The sequence below is a fragment of the Cryptomeria japonica genome, chromosome 4, assembly GCF_030272615.1.
Source record: "Cryptomeria japonica chromosome 4, Sugi_1.0, whole genome shotgun sequence".
NCBI lineage: Eukaryota > Viridiplantae > Streptophyta > Pinopsida > Cupressales > Cupressaceae > Cryptomeria > Cryptomeria japonica.
The window spans coordinates 541,268,155-541,285,681 of record NC_081408.1 but is presented as its reverse complement, the minus strand read 5'-3'; the positions used below and the strand labels follow the sequence as shown (position 1 = coordinate 541,285,681).

Below are 17,527 nucleotides of genomic sequence, written 5' to 3'. Positions count from 1 at the left end.
GACTAGGTTAATTAATAAGAATTAATTAACTGAGTGGGTTTAGAGGAAATAATTATTGTAGACACTTAAAAATGATTATTTTAATTATTTTTAAATTCTTGACATAATTAATTTATTAATTATGCCAATTTTTAATTCTCCTCAATATTAATTAATTATAATTAATATTGTCACTATAGACTGTGATTGATTTAATAAATCAATCCCCTTTTATTCTTCTAAAAATCCTCAATATTAAATCTTCTCAAATTCCTCCTCTTAACTAATTAATTTCAATTAATTAGTTAACCTAAGTGATTCCTACAAATCACCTTTTCCTAATCCATCATTAACCTAATAAATTCTTCTAGAAACTCCCTAAGCTCACTTAACATTATTCTTCTAATTTTTAAATCACTCCACTCATTCTCTTTCCTAGTCAAATCCTCCTACAAATCTTATCTACCCTTATCCCTCTCCTAATGAGTTGCTAATGGCTAATCATCATGATTAGCCACAAAGTCAACTCCTTGTCCCTTCCATCCAACCACTCTCCCTAAATGCCCTTTTCCTAGGTGAATGTGAGATTTTAAAAATCTCACATTCCTCTAGGCATCTCATCTTCCAAGGAATTTTTAATTCCTCCTTATTCCTCCAATTCCCATGAGCATCCTTTTTGAAGAATTTTTAATTCTTCCTTTTCATTCCTCAAGAAATGTCCCATCCCTTGCTCTTCTCAAGGCACATTGGGAAGTCTTCCCAATGTACCTTGAGGAGTGTGGAGACAAGAAATACCTTTAAGACATATCTCTTGGTCTCCACACCTCCTCTTGGGCCTTGTGTGGGCTCACAAGGAATCCTGACCCTCCATCTTGGGTTAATCCTAGCCCTTCATTTCTCCTCCTCTCTCCCTATAAATTGAGGACTCCATCCTCTCACATTTCATCTCCAATTTTAGCAACTTCATGATGTTAGTTTGTGCCTAGAAAACCATCTTTGCACCCTCATCATGCCAAAGTTATCCTTCATCCATACTTAGTCATATTATCCATCTCATCCTTCAAATCCATCACATCCATTTGTGCACAATGTTGGAGAGCCAACCACATCAAGAAATCTAGGAGCAAAATCGACATCATGTTGGAGGCATTTGGGCGCACTTAGACTTCATCCAAGCTCCATCCGAGGGAGAAGGTAAAGGTTTGCAAGGTAAAAGCATTTGTCTTCATGTTTTTTATGTAATTTGATTTATGCTTCATGTTTTATATGTTTTAGTGTTTTTGATTTGTATGCTAACCATCCAAATCCACCTTGCTTGCTTTTCTCGTCTTCAATTATTGGAGGGAACTTTAGAAGAATAGGGGAATAATTAATTTATTTGATAAATTAATTATTGGACAATAGTGATAGGATTAATTAAATTAGATTTAATTGATTCTGTGAGGAATGAGGATAACACAATTAAGTCAATTAATTATGTTGATAGGTTTAAATTAATTAAATATTAATTTTAGGTGTCTACAACCTCAACAAATGCTCTCTAATCTATAGGTAACTCAACTGCCTACCTTGGGGTCTCTTCTTCTCCCCCTTCTTCTTCTTCTTCATCAGAGTCACATTCACCCTCCTTTCTTTTGCCTTTGGCCTTCTCTAACTCCCTCACTTTGTTTTCAAACATCTCTCCAAATAACTTCATTATGGAATCTTGAGACATACTCTTAGGAGGCATGTTGCTAGCCTCTCCCTCACTTATTTCCATGGACATACACCACAAATCACTTTTCCCAAGTGATCCAACTCGTGCTCTGATACCAATTTGATGCAGAGCCAAGCAACAAATAGATGAAAACCTTCTCTCACCCACAACTACTATGTCTATAATAAGTTATTTTGTTTGTTCAATGTGTGAACAACACACCTACCAAATGCTCAACACACACAACAATTTGTGTGACCGGATCCATACCGGTTTAGTATCTTCCGATACTGGTATGATTAAAACACTTCACCCTTGTATGAACTGATTGAGTATCTTCTGGTACTGGTGGGATGGAAACCTATTAGGTTTTGTCTATTGGTGGTTTAACAACACAAAACACCCATAACATCTAGCAATCAGATGTGTTAGGAATTACTTGCCTCGCAACTATCCAATTGTCTAGTAGCCCTATCGGTTGAGTTTTCCAAACACAACTTAGCAAAGTTCCAAAGGAAAAGACAAAATAAAGGTGGATTTAGATACCCTGTATCTAGTTACACAATTTCCCAAAATATTAGGCTCTAACCACAAGTTGAAAGGTCTATACCCTTACTGTCCTTCCAGACCTAATTAAGCCAATTAGGCCTAATTTACAAAGCACGTACCTTGTATATTAGTCCCCTAACTAAACCAACACTTCTACAACTTGGGGTAAGGTTTAAAACCACCAAATCCAAGGTTTCTAGACTTGATCCTATCTCCTTTATCTTTTGCAAGTGATTTCCACTTCTACAGTTCAGGCAATCACATAGAGATGCCCACCTAGGGTCAATTCAATCTCTCCAGTCTTGGAGCCTCCCTAAAAACCAACACCAAAATATTATGATACAATGGCCCTTCTAACATTTTCCCCATAGGTTGTTTAGTCCTTCGGTGAAAATGTTAGATTAAGGGCATCTTTACAGTGAAACCCTAGGTGTCGGTAGGGTTTGTGACCAATCTAGTTAGAATTGGATGGATCCCTACAACCTGATTGTTACAAAACCTCAAACTTGATTCAAATGAAAGGTAAGACACTTCCCTAACTCATCCAATTGGTTTTAGACATCCACCAATTCGTATTGATCATAAATGAACATTAAAAACACAAAATTTTAGAAAACTCCAAGTATATTGTATTGCTCAAAACTCCAAAACATCATCAAATTTAACAACTATGCCAACAACAACCTGGAATTGATCCAAGTGGGCATAATATAGCCTCCCTAATAGTTTCCAACCACTTTTCAAACTTTTGAACCGTTGGAGGATTAGTTATCCCTTTTTACAATAATTTATAATGACAACAAAAGTTGTCAACTTGCACTTTTCAAACTTGGTGACTCCAAGGTGTATTCAACCTATTTCAAGGATTGGTTTGATGTTTCTAGGACCAATATTTATTTTCCTAACTCATGCCTATACTCCTACTGACCCACATGGTCATTTATCCATGGTGACTTATAAAATGCAACCATGACAATGCCTTACATCAATTGGGTCTTATTGACTCACCAAACTATCAACTTATTATAGATGATCATTTTCACCTCATGGGTGATATTAAGCTCTTTTAAACTTCATTTGTCCTCCTTTGTGTCCTTGGGTGCTCCTGCACCAATTACAACAACATCTCTTATTACAAGAACCATAATCGTGCAACCTACTATATCAATATCCAAATTACATATGATGACAATGATGTCCTTCAATATAAAAATACATGATATTTTGCTCCAAGAATCCAAGAACAAGCTGGAGAGATACGAATCCATATCCATGCACACAAACATCCAACAAAGAGGAAATCCCAATGGAAGAAGGCATCCAACCACTTGGAACCATAAGGAACCACCATTCGTGCTTCAAAGAATGACACAAGATCCCACACACATTCTAGATCTAGGTTGACACCTAGCTACCAAAGGACATAACAACAACCACAACTGAAAAATAAATCACATGAGTATCACAAGGCTAATTCAAAACACAAGAATCCTAGAGGCTCCCAACAAACAAGGCATAAGAAACTAGGACCCACATGTAGGGAAGATTGTCATCGCATGCTATCACCACAAAAAAAAACAAAGGGAGTTCCTGGGATCTCTGTCCTGACCCCCATGATACTCATGCGGAACCGTCTCAACCTTTGAAAAAATCAAGGGAGTTTGGTTGCCTCTCCAAGGCCTTCCAAATCTCATCTCGAATCTATACTATCACTCCAAGGCCATGAGTGGGGGCACCACTAAACAATTTCCTATCTTATTAATGTGAAATCCTACTACCCATCCCATCTAGATTAAATTAATTAGGTTATCACTTGTTACAAAATAAACTCCCAATGAGATTTCTTGGCGGTCTAGACCCCAACACCTATCTCAAGGATTTCCTGGCAGTCTATTCCTCATGACCCTGACACTCACTTGGAAGCCCACTCCTCCTATCACGTTCCTAGATCTTAGAGTATAACAACATGCATACACAAATAAACAATGACTCTCAAGTATTCATAACATATCCATCCAAGATTCCTTTTTCCAAATAATATTTATTATAAATGCATATCAATAGGCTAATAATCACAACCTCGTGCACAAGCAAACATGGAACCATATAACATCCAATGACTGCAATAATCTCATGTATTCAACATGAGCCTAATAATTCACAACAAGGAACATCCATCTTGCTCAAAAGCCATAACAACATAAATATCCATCTTTGATCATAAAAATCAATCTTGGGTCAACACAAGAATTCACAAGGACACAAAAAACAACCTTTGGACAGGCAAAAATCACAACAGATAACAAAAATGACTTAGAAAATCCAATACAATAGTTCAATGAATTCAAGGAACAAATTTGTGCATATAAGATATAAAATAGCGCATACAAAAGACAAAACGGTGCATTCAAGCCTTAAAGTAGCACATATGTCTTCCAAACTAGTGCATTTACACATTACATCAACACATATATCAAAATGTCTAGCGCATATGCACACCATATTAGCACGTTTAAGATAGAGAGATAAAAAGTCTCAAAAATGAAACAAAAATAATCGACTAAGTCAAAAAATGAAATAAATACTTAAACCAAAGACAAATATGAAGATACAAGGTGAAATTTGGATAGAACGCAGTTATATAAATTGACAAATGAATCAAAACACCAAACATAGTACATTACTTCTGACCACCATACAGAAACTCTTCATAGAGCAGAATCTCCTGAACAATCAAGATCTCCAAATATCACATTCTCGGCAATACCAAACTACATCAAATCACCAGTCACAATACTAAAGGTATTCTCAAGGTGATGGAAGCTTAAAACTCCCACAGAATAACATAGGCCAATAACCCAAGCATACAACAAACACAAAGATAGACTCCATCCACGATAATGCACAACTATGGGAGTTCTAGAATACTAAAATGCCAATAATCAAAATCAAGGAATAATATCACAGTAAATGCACCAACCATAAAATCACCCTTTTTAGAATTTTCCCTAGAAATCGTTTTCCCACAAACACATTGAATACAATATTTTCGAATGAAATTGCATAAGAAGGTTTAAAAATCCCCAACTTGGAATTAGAAGTTATGGAAGATCAAGTTGCAGAAGAAACACAACCAAGCCCCAAATCCACAATCTGCTAGTGAAATCACAACTCCAAGCACTCCAAAGCCAAACTCAAGCCAATTCAATTCACAAGAAACGTTCATCAAAAAATAGGATTCAGAAAATTCTTCCACCAAGCAACCCCCGAAAATCTCAAATCTCCAAATAAATAAAAAATAATCAAAAACTATACAACCTTCCTAGCCAATCAAAATAAAACAAAATATTATAATTTCTACTAACCATCTTGAAAATCAATACAAAGATAATATAAATAATATTATCTCAACCTCCAAATCTCACAGCCAATAATAGAGGAGTGTAATTAAAGTAAATAATAGATAAATAAATGGGTAAAAGATTAAATAATAAGTAAAACCAATAATCAATAAATAAAATAGAAAGGCTTAACAATAAAATAAATAAATCAAATTAAAGGCTCAACTAAGTATAAAATCATAAAATAACATTAATAAATAATAACCCTCAATAATAAGATACACAATTATATAAAATATCAATGTCATCCATTAGTTTAATTTAATATTAATAAACTATGTAAATTGATTAATTAATAATTTAATTAATAACCACAACTCATCAAGGCAGCCCAACATAGGGTAACATAAAATACCATATGACACTAAATAATGCAACTATAACCAAGACACCAAAACTAACAAGATACCAGCTAAACCTAGAGTGTAGGATAGGATCTCTTGTCACCTCCAATCAACTTGCCATTGGGATAAAGACACACTCAAACCTGTGGAACCAGGTGGAGTCGATGTCTAGTACCTACAATCTTGCAAACACCAATATCCACAAAACAATGTATACAATTGCATATATCACAAAATAATCAGACAAGTGAAAGAGAATTATGATGCCATATCATGCTCATGATGAGTGGCATGACATCATCCCTTCCACAAATGCAGTAGTAAAACAAACATGAAAATCACATCATCATATCATCCAATATATCCATGAGGTGGGGTTAGCACTAGTAAAATGCCATCATATCATCATAAGCAAATATAAACCTTGCACATATAATGAGTGCATATAAATCACCAATCATAGATAATAATAATCCTGAATGTATCAAGTGTCAATATGAAATGTCTATGATCACTATAAGCATCCGAGATATAAATAAAGCCATAAGTACCAATCAAAACATCATAAAAGAGTAAGAAAGTCTATCGATGCACAAAAGAAAGATGAATCAGGGAGGGGAACTACATGTATTTGACCACCATTGCTCAACTAGTGTGGTCAATAATTCGATATGTGATCTAATGTGGCGCATCCTTGCCAAATATCCCAAGCCAATTCGATCCACCACTGCCCACTCTATGTCACCATAGTTGTCTGCTAATTGCAACACCACTGATCTTTGTTTCCATGAATTCAAAGAATTTATGCTCCACTGCAATTTTCACCACATGACCATCAACTTCCCTTTCTAGCCTAGTCAAATTTCTCCCTAAATTTTTCTTGGTCAATATTTTTCTTGCTCTTCTAATTTTGGCAATCCCACCATTTTGCAAGTCACTCATGCAAATCCCTTCATTTTTTACTATACCATTGCAAGATAATCAATCCCCTTGAATTTTTCTTGCTCTTTCCACTTTTCTTGTGGACTTGCTATTCTATGAGTGGACCCGCTAAACCATAGTATTTATTTTGATGGGATTGTCATTCTCGCCGATCCTCAAGTGATCTCACCCTTTTTATCTATCTACCCCTCAATTTTGGCAAGATCATCAATCCTAGCAATCCCTACATGAAGCCACCATATTTTTCATGGGATTGATAAAATCTAACCCATCCCACTACAACTAATCATTCGTACCATTTTATCAAAATCACAGGTTTGGAGGGATTGCAATCTTGCCCTTCCCCACACGAACCCATTGGGAACGATTTAGTGGGATCATTGATTTATAATATAAAAAAGCATTAAATGCATACAAAATCAAACAATGAGTTAGGGTTTTTGGTACTCACATGTGGCTCCAGTCTCCATGTTTGTCACATATCTCGAATGATGTCAATCCAATGCCTAGGATGCTCACTCTAGTAGTAATTGTGTCATGTACTCAATTTTCTCTAGATTTCCTTATTTTTTAACTTGTGTGGAAATGAGGGGTAAAATTCAAATTTCACTTATATAGGGGCCCCGTAACCTTAAAATTTTGCGTAATTTCCTCCTACGGGTGTCATTTTCAGCCTCATTTCTTCCAATGGTCTCCATTTTTTGTGTAGTTTTCTTCCGCTCACTCTGTTTTCCTCCACCTTTCTTCTTTTTTTTATCATCTTCTGCATTTTTCCTATTGAGAGGCCGCTCGAGCCCCTTTTTCCTGTCTGCCCTATCAAGAGGGTATCACTCATACCTATCAAATTAACTAGTATTACCTTTGTCTATGGCATTTTTTCACTCTATTTTCATCATCTCGTCCTCAGTTTAATTTTCTTCGAAATAATGTTATTTTAATGCCATTTCAAAGAGGGGCAAAATGTAGACACCTAATAAATTTAATCATTAACATTTGATCAAGTTAGTTGTCATTATTGTTCTAGTTACATCACATTATTAATTAAATAATTTATTATTATTTAATTAATGCTATCCTGCTAGGCCATTGTGCTCGCAAGGCCTTGTGCCTTCGCTGGGCCGTTGTGCTAGTGGATTTGAACAAGTGAAGTGTGGGGATGAGTTCCCCCATTTGTGGCCTCATTGGTTCATAGCTCTAGGTCAAAAGCGTTTACCCTTTAAAAAAAAATTAATGTTATTCCTCTACAATCTTGAGTTAATTTATTTATTTAAATTACCTATTGTCCTTATTCTCATTTAATTAAATAAATCCCCACATTTATTTAAGTAATTATGTTTTCCCCTTTTCATCCTATTTTTGAATTCAATTTAATTTAAAATACCCCTTTTTCCTCCACTTGGAATCAAAAGTAATATTTAATTCCTCCACTCATTCTCCCTCCAAATGTCAAATCCTCCTACAATTCCCACTTGTATCTTAATCTCTTTTCATTAATCTAATCTACTCTAATAATTTGCACACCCCTAATCATGGTAATTAGGGGGAAAATCAACCTATTCCTTAAACAACATTCTTCTTAAAGCCCACTTGACCTTCAATGCCATCCACTTTTGGAAGGTGCCCACATGGGTCCCCTTTCCACTTTTCCCTTTCAAGGAATTTAAAATTCCTTTATTCCTTAGCTCCAAGTACCTTGGAGTGTGAGGACATGAAGTGCCATCATGGAAAATCTTTCTTGCACTCTACCTCACTCCTTTCCCAACCATCTTGTCCTCTCATGCTCTCCTAGGTTGACACTTTTTAACCTCTCATAGAAGGTAAGAACCCTAACAATTCTCCACCCTTGATCTTCATCATTTCATCCTAGACCTCCATTCCATTCCTTCCAACACTAACGGGGGCTTCACTAGCTAGGCAATATTATATCACATGCATTCATATTGGGGGGTTTAATAAAATGAGGGTACAATATATTGCCTATCGTTGAAAATAGGGGGTTTTTCTATTCAGGCTATGAAAAAATATAATATATGGTGAAAATAGGGGAGATTTTAATTTAGGCTATGTATTAGGAGGGGGTGACAAAAAAGGAGTTTAGGGCAATATGTTTTGAAAAAAGGGGGATTCTTTAGTATGCCATGAACACGGGTGATATAACCCAGCTTCACTAAGTGAAGCCCCCCATTGCAACACTTAACAAAATCATCCATCCATTCTCTCATTATGCAACCAAGAATTATCAACTTCTACTTATGAGCTCTCACCATTTTTATGCAAGCTTGAGAATTTGGAGTACCATTATGATGCCAAAAATATGAGCACACATCCAATCTACCATCAAAGGACAAATTGTTGTATGAAGGAGGCCAACATACTCAACTTTGGTTTGATTTTATGTTCATTTTGGTTTCCTTCTTCCTATCTTGATTGTTGCTTTGATTTTGTGATTGAGTGTATTAATATGTTTAATGTATTCCTTTTCAGATTACATTTTTTCTACACACACTAATTATTCTAACAGCGAGAGTGTTATTTGTTTATCAAAGAATCCTACTTTTCATGCTAGAACAAAGCATATTGATGTGCAATTTTATTTTGTTCGGTATATGGTAGAGGATGAAAAGGTAAAGATGGAAAAAGTTGATACTCCGGTGAATGTTGTAGATGTACTGATAAAGCCAGTGAGCACTAAGAAGTTTAGATGGTGTGCAAGTTCTATGGGCCTTGGGGCCTTGAGTAGATAAGGAGGATTGACTCTTGACAAGTCTTCAATAAGTAGGAGAATGGGTGTCTCACCCTTCAAGTCCTAATATGTTTATTATTTAATTATTTTTTGCACCCACTTTGGAAGTCCTAAAATTTAGGGGACTATTGTCATAGGTTGCTATGTTGGGACTATGACCATTTATTTTATTTAATATGATGATAACTAGTTAAGTGGAAGAGTTGTGGAGAGTTATTTTTGGCAGATAGTATTTATGGTGGAGTTCATTTTTGACAAGTGGTGTGAGGTAGGTGTTTCATATGGAAAGATGACCATTATGGGTGAGTTGTGAGTTAGTGAATTGGAAATTTTCTATGTGTAACATGTCATGGAAATGACAACTTGTTTTTTTGTGACACCACTTCAACCTTATGCCCATATGAGTTGGTTTTGGAAACCATGGGTGTTTTCCACTTGTGTTGAGATCTATATATATGTGGCTTCTTAGTGTATTTTGTGTTATAGGTTGGGTAACTTCTAAGAAGCTATTATATAATGAAAGTTATTCATATTTATTTTTTGATGTAATTAATCTTGAAGAGAATTGTCCTTGTGCATTGTATTGCAACTATTGGATGTTGCTAAGAGTACAATCGAGGTCAAGCTTTTGGAGTGTGGGTTTTTTTCTAAAAGGGTTTTCCCAAGTAAATAAGGTGTTATGGTTTTATTTGTTTAAATATGAATTTGTAAGTATTTATCTAATCTATAACAATTAAAGGGTTCATAAGAAATTTTTGCATTCACTCTTCTATTAGATTTAACATTTGGAAGCATTTTTCCACACTATTCTTCCTTTCACAAATCTAGACGAACAATATCAAACTAGCTCAGATATGAGCAAATTTGATCAATCAAAAAAATTTGGGGTTAAAGTTGTCAAACTTAAAAGTATTAAAGTTGAGAAATTACTTAACCAATCCACCTTTGCATGGATCAAATCTATTTCTGTATGAGTGAATCTACCAAAACATGACCTAGAAATCTATTCCTGTTAGTTTAGACCAGTGGCATGGGTCCCATTGGGTGTCCTAGAATGTGTGTAATGAAATGTTATTTCAAAGGAATTGATTTAACAATAAAAACAATTTAGAAACACAAAATAAGGCAACATTAGAGATTAGGCTAAAAATATATCAAAACATTACAAAATTCATTGCAAACTAAGTATGATGATCTCCTCATCATGTATATTTGTCCAGGATTCTTGATTTTGATGTATGCTCACAAAAATTCAGAAACATAATGGTGCTCTTACGACTTGGATGGATGAGATGAGAAAAATTTCTAATTGCTAGTAGTATGAATGAGGGGAGAATGGAATGGAGAGGTAGGATGCAATCTTAGAGATCAAGAGTGGAGGATGAGAGGGTTCTCTCAAGCCATGAGATGTTTGCAAGTGGCAACATGGGAAATCTTGAGAGGGAGATGGTAGTTGGGGAAGCAACCTTAGGATATGGACAAGATTTGCGATAAAGGCATTTCTTGTCCCCCCATTTCAAAGGAATGGAGGAAAACAACTAAAGAATTTTTAGATTTCTTAATGTGGCCTTTTGGGAGAGGGCCCAAGTGGGCTTCCTTCCCAAAGGATAAAACCTTTAAGGTTGAGTTGACATATGGGTGGTCATTTATGGCAAAGAGTTGACCCCTCCCTAATCCAAGGGATTAGGAATGTGCAAATTTTTAGGAGGGTAATTAGGTGGTATTAAGAAGTGACATTTGGAGAGAAAGGGGGAGAGAATTAACTAATAAAATTAATTTCATTTAGAGAAAAATTGGAAATGTGAATAAATTTTAAATAAATTATAGAATTTATTTAATTTAATAGGTAGAAAGGCTAAGGGTATATTAGATTGTAAATTAATTAAATTAATTACCTTTGAGATAGGTCAAAAGATAGAAGAATGGGATAAATTAATTAATTAAATAATAAATTATTCAATTAATAGGGCTAGCTAGGAGAGATGAATAATGTAGGTAAATTGACCAAATGATAGTGATCGATTTTGGGTGCCTATAGTGATCACATACCTAATTTATATTATTTAACATAAATTTGAAAGCCATTTGCACTTGAAATTATTAATATATTTTTTTTGATCGGTAATGTTGTGATTTTTTTATTTATTAAGAATTCTTTTAACTGGAGCTACGAACCAGTGGGGGTCACAATGGGGGATCCCCTCCCCGAGGGATTACATGATGAGGTATTACCACCTCCTCAATGAATTGAATGCCACTCTTACATATATTTTTTTCCATACACCTTATCTCTCCATACATCTCCTTATCACTCCATTACAATTCTCCTTATCTCTCCAACACAAGCTTTGTCGGTCCTTAAATTGACACGGGGGCATCATGAATCATCGACATTTTTTGGCACAAGAGGGACCACAACACGAGGAAGAAGTGTCGGGGGCAGAGCAGAGTCAATGTAGGTCAAGGAAACCAAGATCGTCTAATGTGGCATGAACACCACAGTGAGAGTAGGCCAAGATCCACCACGAAAGGGAACAAAATAGCAACCGAAACTGCGAACACAGGTACACTGGCAAAGAAAGGGATATTAACACCCCCACGGTAGTCGGTGTTCAAAGTGCCAGATTTCCAAGTCAACCGCTCCTTGCACGAACAACTGCAGTGAAAACCACCTCACAACGGCAATGAGTTTGAAGAATCGGACTCAAGACCTCCATATTAACACGGAGTTTGCAACATCGTTGCACTGCGGGGTCATCCCCTTATTAATATTTAATAATATATAGTGATGTTATTTAATAATAAACATAACATTATGGAGACCTTATTAAATAAGAAAATGTCAAATAAAATAAATAAAAAATTTAAAACAATTAATAGGTATCTAATAAAATATGTCTTTGAATTATTTTTTCATTTAATTGTTTAATAAATATTTTTGTATGTTATTTTTTTCATAAAAAGTAAAGTAGATAATTTATTCTTAGATCAAACTTTACATATAAATTTAAAATAATTATTTAAATAAAAATAATTTATAGGTTAATTGAAATGAATTTATATTTCAATTTCTCATTTAAAGTTATTCACATTGTTGTATTATTTGTTTTATAAAAATTAAAGAAATAATTTATTAAATTTAAAATAAAAATAGTTATAGAATAAAAATAAGAAAAGTATAATTATAATGATACTTTTCTAATTATAAAAGGTCAAAAATATAATGGTGTATTTTAAAAAAAAAATATGTACTCTAAGTTAAATAGGATGTAATTATGATCCAAAATAATATGATACTCTCATCACACTACGACCATCAAGTGTTATGATTTAAAATCTGTATACATTTTTTTATGAATATTTTATTTGAAAATATTTTACATACAACAAAATTATTTTATTTGATTAAGAGTTATTTTAGTTTTAAAATATATGTAATTAAAGACTTATCCTAATTTAATAAAATCATCCAAGAGACAAGAACATTTAAATTTTGGTTTCAAGAGGATAAAATGGATTAGATCAACATTATCTCATTATTCTAAGAACATACTAAAATGCTTTCTTAATGCTTCCAATATGATAGATTATCTAATAGTGTTTGTAAATGTTGCCTATCCTTACATAAAGCTAGACACCAACAATCAAGGCAAACATTTTCTAGCATGTAGAATTATCTCTAATCAACTTTGTGGCTTACATGTTCCAATCTTTGTAGTTGGATCAAGTCCACACACATGGATATCATGAACTCACATAATGTGCACAATTAGATTTACGAGTCATGGTAGATTACAAATTTAAGAACCATGACGAATAACTTCCTTACTCTTAAACATAAATATCTACGTCAAAATCAAAGCTTAATATCCACATAATTTGTTGAGTTCTGAAATTTATTTAAACATCTAATTTAACATTTATCTTTTATTGATAATTTTTAATCTTATTTATATAATCTACTTATTTTCCATTTGATTACATTTGTTTAATTAGCCTCTAACATTATTTATGTGGTTGCTTTTTCCCTTTAATTCAATTTAAAAAATATATATATTAATAATCTTTTAAATTTATTAAAAGATAGTTAGGGAAAACATCATTAAAAGTTCATAAATTATTAAAAAGTAGTTAGGGAGAATGCCATTAAAAGCTTATTTAACTTAAATGTTATGCACCTTCTTGAGTCAAAAGTGTATTAAATTTATATTAGTTCAAAAATATAACTACTTTCTTAAATGTATTGGAAGTATAATGACAACTTTTTACATTGTATGTTCTTAAATTTATTTTGGTAGATAGTCATAAGAGTTGGGGGTTTAATAATGAATGTTGTAGATCTAACTTTAAGTATGTAGCTAATTTGTGAAATGCAAATTTGAAATAATAAACATAGATTCTCAAAACCATCTTGGACTTTAATGTCTCATAAACTTGCAATGACTATGGTGTTCACAATTTCATAAGAGTTGGAGGTTTAATAATGAATATGGTAGATCTAACTTTCTATGTGTAATTAATTTGTGACATGGGAAGTTGAACTAATAAACATAGATTCTCAAAGTAGGTCAACTTGGTCTTTAATGTCTCATAAGCTTGTAATGACTATGGTGTTCACAGTTTCAAATTTATTTTGGTAGATAGTCATAAGAGTCAGGGGTTTCATAATGAATGTTGTAGATCTAACTTTCAATGTGTAGTTAATTTGTGATATGAAAAGTGGTCTTTAATGTCTTATAAGCTTGTAATGACTATAGCGTTCACAATTTCATAAGAGTTGGTGGTTTAATAATGAATGTTTCAATTCATAGTTAATTTGTGATGTATGCAAATTGAAACTAATAAACATAGATTCTCAACATATGACCATCTTGATCATTAATGTCATATAATCTTGTAACAACTACAGTGTTCACAATTATTAAGATCAACTTTTCATAATCAACACATTGTCAAATTCACCTTACAATTATGAGCAATTAATAGAAATTAGCAATGTAGGACATTCAAACAACTTTTACAAATCAATTATAGATTTTGATGTAGATGTGTTCTTTAAATACCAAGAAATTATACAAAGAAATACCAAATTGACTCATGATGGTTGGGTCGGAAGTATAATGTAAAATTAAAAATTTTAAAGCCAATCTGCCAGCTCGCATTCTTCCTCATGAATATGCATCTAACTACTACATCTACCACCCCATTATACATTGATCTCACAAATGGACATTAACACCAATTTAAAGCTTACAACTATATATCCCCTGTTAGCTTTGATGTTGTTTTCACCATTAATAATACAAGTTTAGACAAATTCGTACTGACACCCACCATTCGGTTAATTTATTTCCTTTTATAAATGTTCTGTGGCTTCCTTCATCTCTCAAACTTGCACTGCTATCATTTCAACTTATTCAATCATTTTTCACTGTTAGACATATCATGGAGAAGACCAAAGGTCCTTTATTTGGATGGCCATGGGAGAGGCTTAACAACTTCAAGGTGAAACAGATTAACTGATAGTTTTGTTTGAGTTTTCTTTCCTTTTGTGGGTATGATAGTTTTTTTCTTTTTGGTTTTCTTGTTACATTCTGATGATGGAATATGGAATATGATCTATTGATACAGAAAAAGATCGTATACAATTAAATCCAAAAACTACACTCATTATTTTATTGTATTCTTGTGTGCAGTACTTTCTGTATGCACCATTACTGTTCAAGGCAGCAGAAGAAATATGGGAAAACAGTGGAGAAGGCTACTGGTTTGTACACATTCTTCTTATATCCTTCTTAAGGTGTTCTCTATACCAAGCTTGGCATTCTTATTCTCGAGCTGAGTTCCTTTCAAGAAGATATCAGATCCACTGGAATTCTGTAGAATTCGATCAGATTGACAGAGAATTTCACTGGTTAGTATGCTCATTCATTTCAAGATTTTAATCACCCAACAGTTCTAATTTCTATTTTTTAATTTAAAATTGTTGGTTTTTCAATGCTATACAATATTAATAGAAACGAATTGCTCTTGGAGGTTGGCTGTTTAATGCAGAGCTATATCAATTTAGAATGCTTTTAATTGGGCAATTACATTTTTTTTTGTGACTGTTATGAATTAATGTGATTGACTATTTCTTCTATTTATTGCCATGCGAGCCGTAGTGCCATGCGGTGGCAGTTGCACGTTATAATTAATGTCTTAACGAAATAGTTCAACATTTTAAAAGCTGTAGTTAATGTCTCATAAGTGCTTTTGGAGCTGAGTTGGATTGATGACGTTATGATAATTTATTAAGTTCAAGATGTGATGTTTATGGATTAATATTGTCTAATTATTTTTCAAACTAGGGTAGAGTATCATGGTTATTATAGTTAATTTCGAATATCTTAAGTTTCTAAATGGTATATTGGATTTGACGATTTTTTTTGTTGTTGTCTTCGTATGACACTTAAGTGTTCATAGTTATTGTTCTGGCTTCTGGGTAGTCGATGGACACTATGCGATTCGTTATGCACACAAGGGTAAAGAAGTGGTCATTTGAGTTGATGTCCCATACATATTCTCTATTGTCCTGTTAACCATTCCCTATGACTGCCACAACATTTGCACGATTGATTCAATACTTAGGTAGGAATACCCCAATAATCATGCACAGTTGATCCAATTACTAACTTTTTTCTACCTATTAGATATACCACTGGATGGCCATGCACCCACTAAATAATTTCTTAGTACGCTTTTAATCAGCAAAATTCAGAAAATGACAATTAAAATATAGACAAACTAGATCCCTTCCCTAACTGAAAGATCTAAAAACCAAATCCAAAAACATTTCAACTATTATTATGTACTATACTGTTTTAACCGTATGTTTGTACAATTGCAGGGACAACTATGTGATATTTCAAGCATGGCTGGCAACAATGGGGCACAAATGGGTTCCTGGGCTGGTGGGCATGCTTCCGATGTGGAATTCCAGAGGGATTTTAACAGTTTTGTTGTTGCATATGGGCCCAACAGAACTACTTTACTACTTTTCTCATAGAGCTTTTCACAAGGGCTATTTATTTCAAAATTATCATTATCTTCACCATGAATCCACCAGACCTGAACCCTCTACAAGTAAGTTTAGCTTAGTTTACTGATTCAGCATGTTAGACTAAATTACAGTTTACTAGTTTAGCATGTTAATATGGTAGGTTGCAGTGTTGAGCTTGTTAGACAAGGTGACTTTTATTTATGTGGGGCTGGGGTTGGTATGTTATTGGCAGGTGGGACAAGCAGTTTCTTGGAGCAGTTGGTAATGGTGACGTTGATGAGTATTCCCATTGGTGCAGCAGCTGCCATGGGAGAGGCATGCATTGGCATGTTTTATGTTTATTTTCTAGGATTTGATTTCCTCAAATTTATGCAACATTCAAATGTGGAGGTGGTTCCACTGTGGCTTTTTAACATGTTTCCATTCCTTAAATATCTTATCTCCACACCCTCGTAAGTACATTCATTCATCCATTAAGTTTGAGCTGATTTCAGTGAGTAACCAATTGGCATTGTTAATCAATTTTCATCTCAGAATTTTTTTCAAATGTCATTTTGTAAGTTTGACATTTGATTTACAAATTGTTATCTTTATGATTTTGGAGTCAAGAATTCAAAGGTATTCATTTTATTAAATTAAACTCGAATCTAATCTCATTATTTTAAAACTATGCTCTACGGTATTAAGGGGAAGGGGAAGGGGAAGGGGAAGGGGAAGGGACATCCCCTATCATATTGTCATATTGGAAATGTCATTGGGGCACAGCAGTTTGAAGGCTGGGGATGTGTCTTTGTGAAACATAACTTAAAAACTTTTCAAACAAGTTTTAAA

At 33.8% G+C, this 17,527-nt stretch overlaps 1 protein-coding gene across 3 annotated transcripts in view; it reads left to right on the top strand.

Annotated features, from left to right (window-relative positions):
- The first annotated feature begins 15,002 nt into the window (after positions 1–15,002).
- The window catches only part of LOC131035003 (very-long-chain aldehyde decarbonylase CER3), a 47,889-nt gene continuing 45,364 nt past the window's right edge, over positions 15,003–17,527 (top strand). The window contains exons 1-4 of one of the 3 annotated variants that reach the window (XM_057966638.1): positions 15,003–15,159; positions 15,351–15,568; positions 16,544–16,779; positions 16,929–17,148. In XM_057966638.1, coding sequence (XP_057822621.1) covers positions 15,100–15,159; positions 15,351–15,568; positions 16,544–16,779; positions 16,929–17,148 — 734 coding nt within the window. In that variant the 5' untranslated portion in view covers positions 15,003–15,099. Of the gene's footprint in view, positions 15,160–15,350; positions 15,569–16,169; positions 16,285–16,543; positions 16,780–16,928; positions 17,149–17,527 lie in introns of those variants that run through there. The other 2 variants (XM_057966639.2, XM_059219947.1) reach the window with 2 other exon arrangements.